The sequence below is a fragment of the Propithecus coquereli genome, unplaced genomic scaffold (genome assembly GCF_000956105.1).
Source record: "Propithecus coquereli isolate 6110/MARCELLA unplaced genomic scaffold, Pcoq_1.0 Scaffold232, whole genome shotgun sequence".
NCBI lineage: Eukaryota > Metazoa > Chordata > Mammalia > Primates > Indriidae > Propithecus > Propithecus coquereli.
The window spans coordinates 1,704,741-1,705,545 of record NW_012147864.1 but is presented as its reverse complement, the minus strand read 5'-3'; the positions used below and the strand labels follow the sequence as shown (position 1 = coordinate 1,705,545).

General features: G+C 29.1%; 1 protein-coding gene across 1 annotated transcript in view; it reads right to left on the bottom strand.

Annotated features, from left to right (window-relative positions):
- Positions 1-805, bottom strand: part of USP53 (ubiquitin specific peptidase 53) — a 48,225-nt gene that overhangs the window by 15,568 nt on the left and 31,852 nt on the right. Inside the window, exon 11 of the mRNA XM_012645345.1 lies at positions 598-744. Within this exon, the coding sequence (XP_012500799.1) occupies positions 598-744 (147 nt within the window). The remainder of the gene's footprint in view (positions 1-597; positions 745-805) is intronic.

Here is an 805-nt window from a genome sequence, read left to right as displayed (position 1 = left end):
GGAAACTGAGTCACATCAGTCAAAATTAAAATTAACATACCCTGACCCAGCAATTCCTCTAAAAGAATTTTATGCTATGGCTATAAACAAAAAAACATTCAAAGGTGTATGTGAAAGGATGTCGCTCCAGCAAAAATCTTAAATCATTCTTTAAAGTCTCTCAGTAACAGTTAAATTATGCTATATCCATAAAGAAAAGAGAATTAAACCCTAAAAAGTAAAACAGGCTTATATGAACTGTAAACTATTAACAGTGAACAGAGGAAAAGTCAGGGATTGCTGGAAAAGAAGCTCTTTTCACTTAATTTTACAACCTTCCTTAATTATTTGAATGTACCATATGAGTGAATTACATCTACAAATAAAGTTTAAAACATCAAAATACAAACACAAGTATCCCAGGCTAGAATAAGAGCCAGGAAAATTTTGCATTTTTAGATTTAGTATAGGTCTATTAAGAAATCGTACTAAGAAATATGTAAACATAACATATAAATAGATACAGAAATTATATTAAATTAAAGTTATAAAATTCAGTTTTAAAATAAGATTTTTAGCAGCCCTTTTTTAAATGAATGCTATAAGCTCTTAACTTACCTCTATGTCGGCCTAAATCTTTTCTTTGTCCCTTCTCTAAATCTTTCCTTTGTGAAGAAAGTAAGTTTTTCTGTTCAATAGCTTTTAGAGCACATTCTCTGGAAATGTCTTTGATCTTATCCCTTTGATCAATGTGACTTAATTTAACTGCAAAAGAAATCATTCTTACAATAATACAGATCATTTTTCAAATTGCTCAACAAAAGTA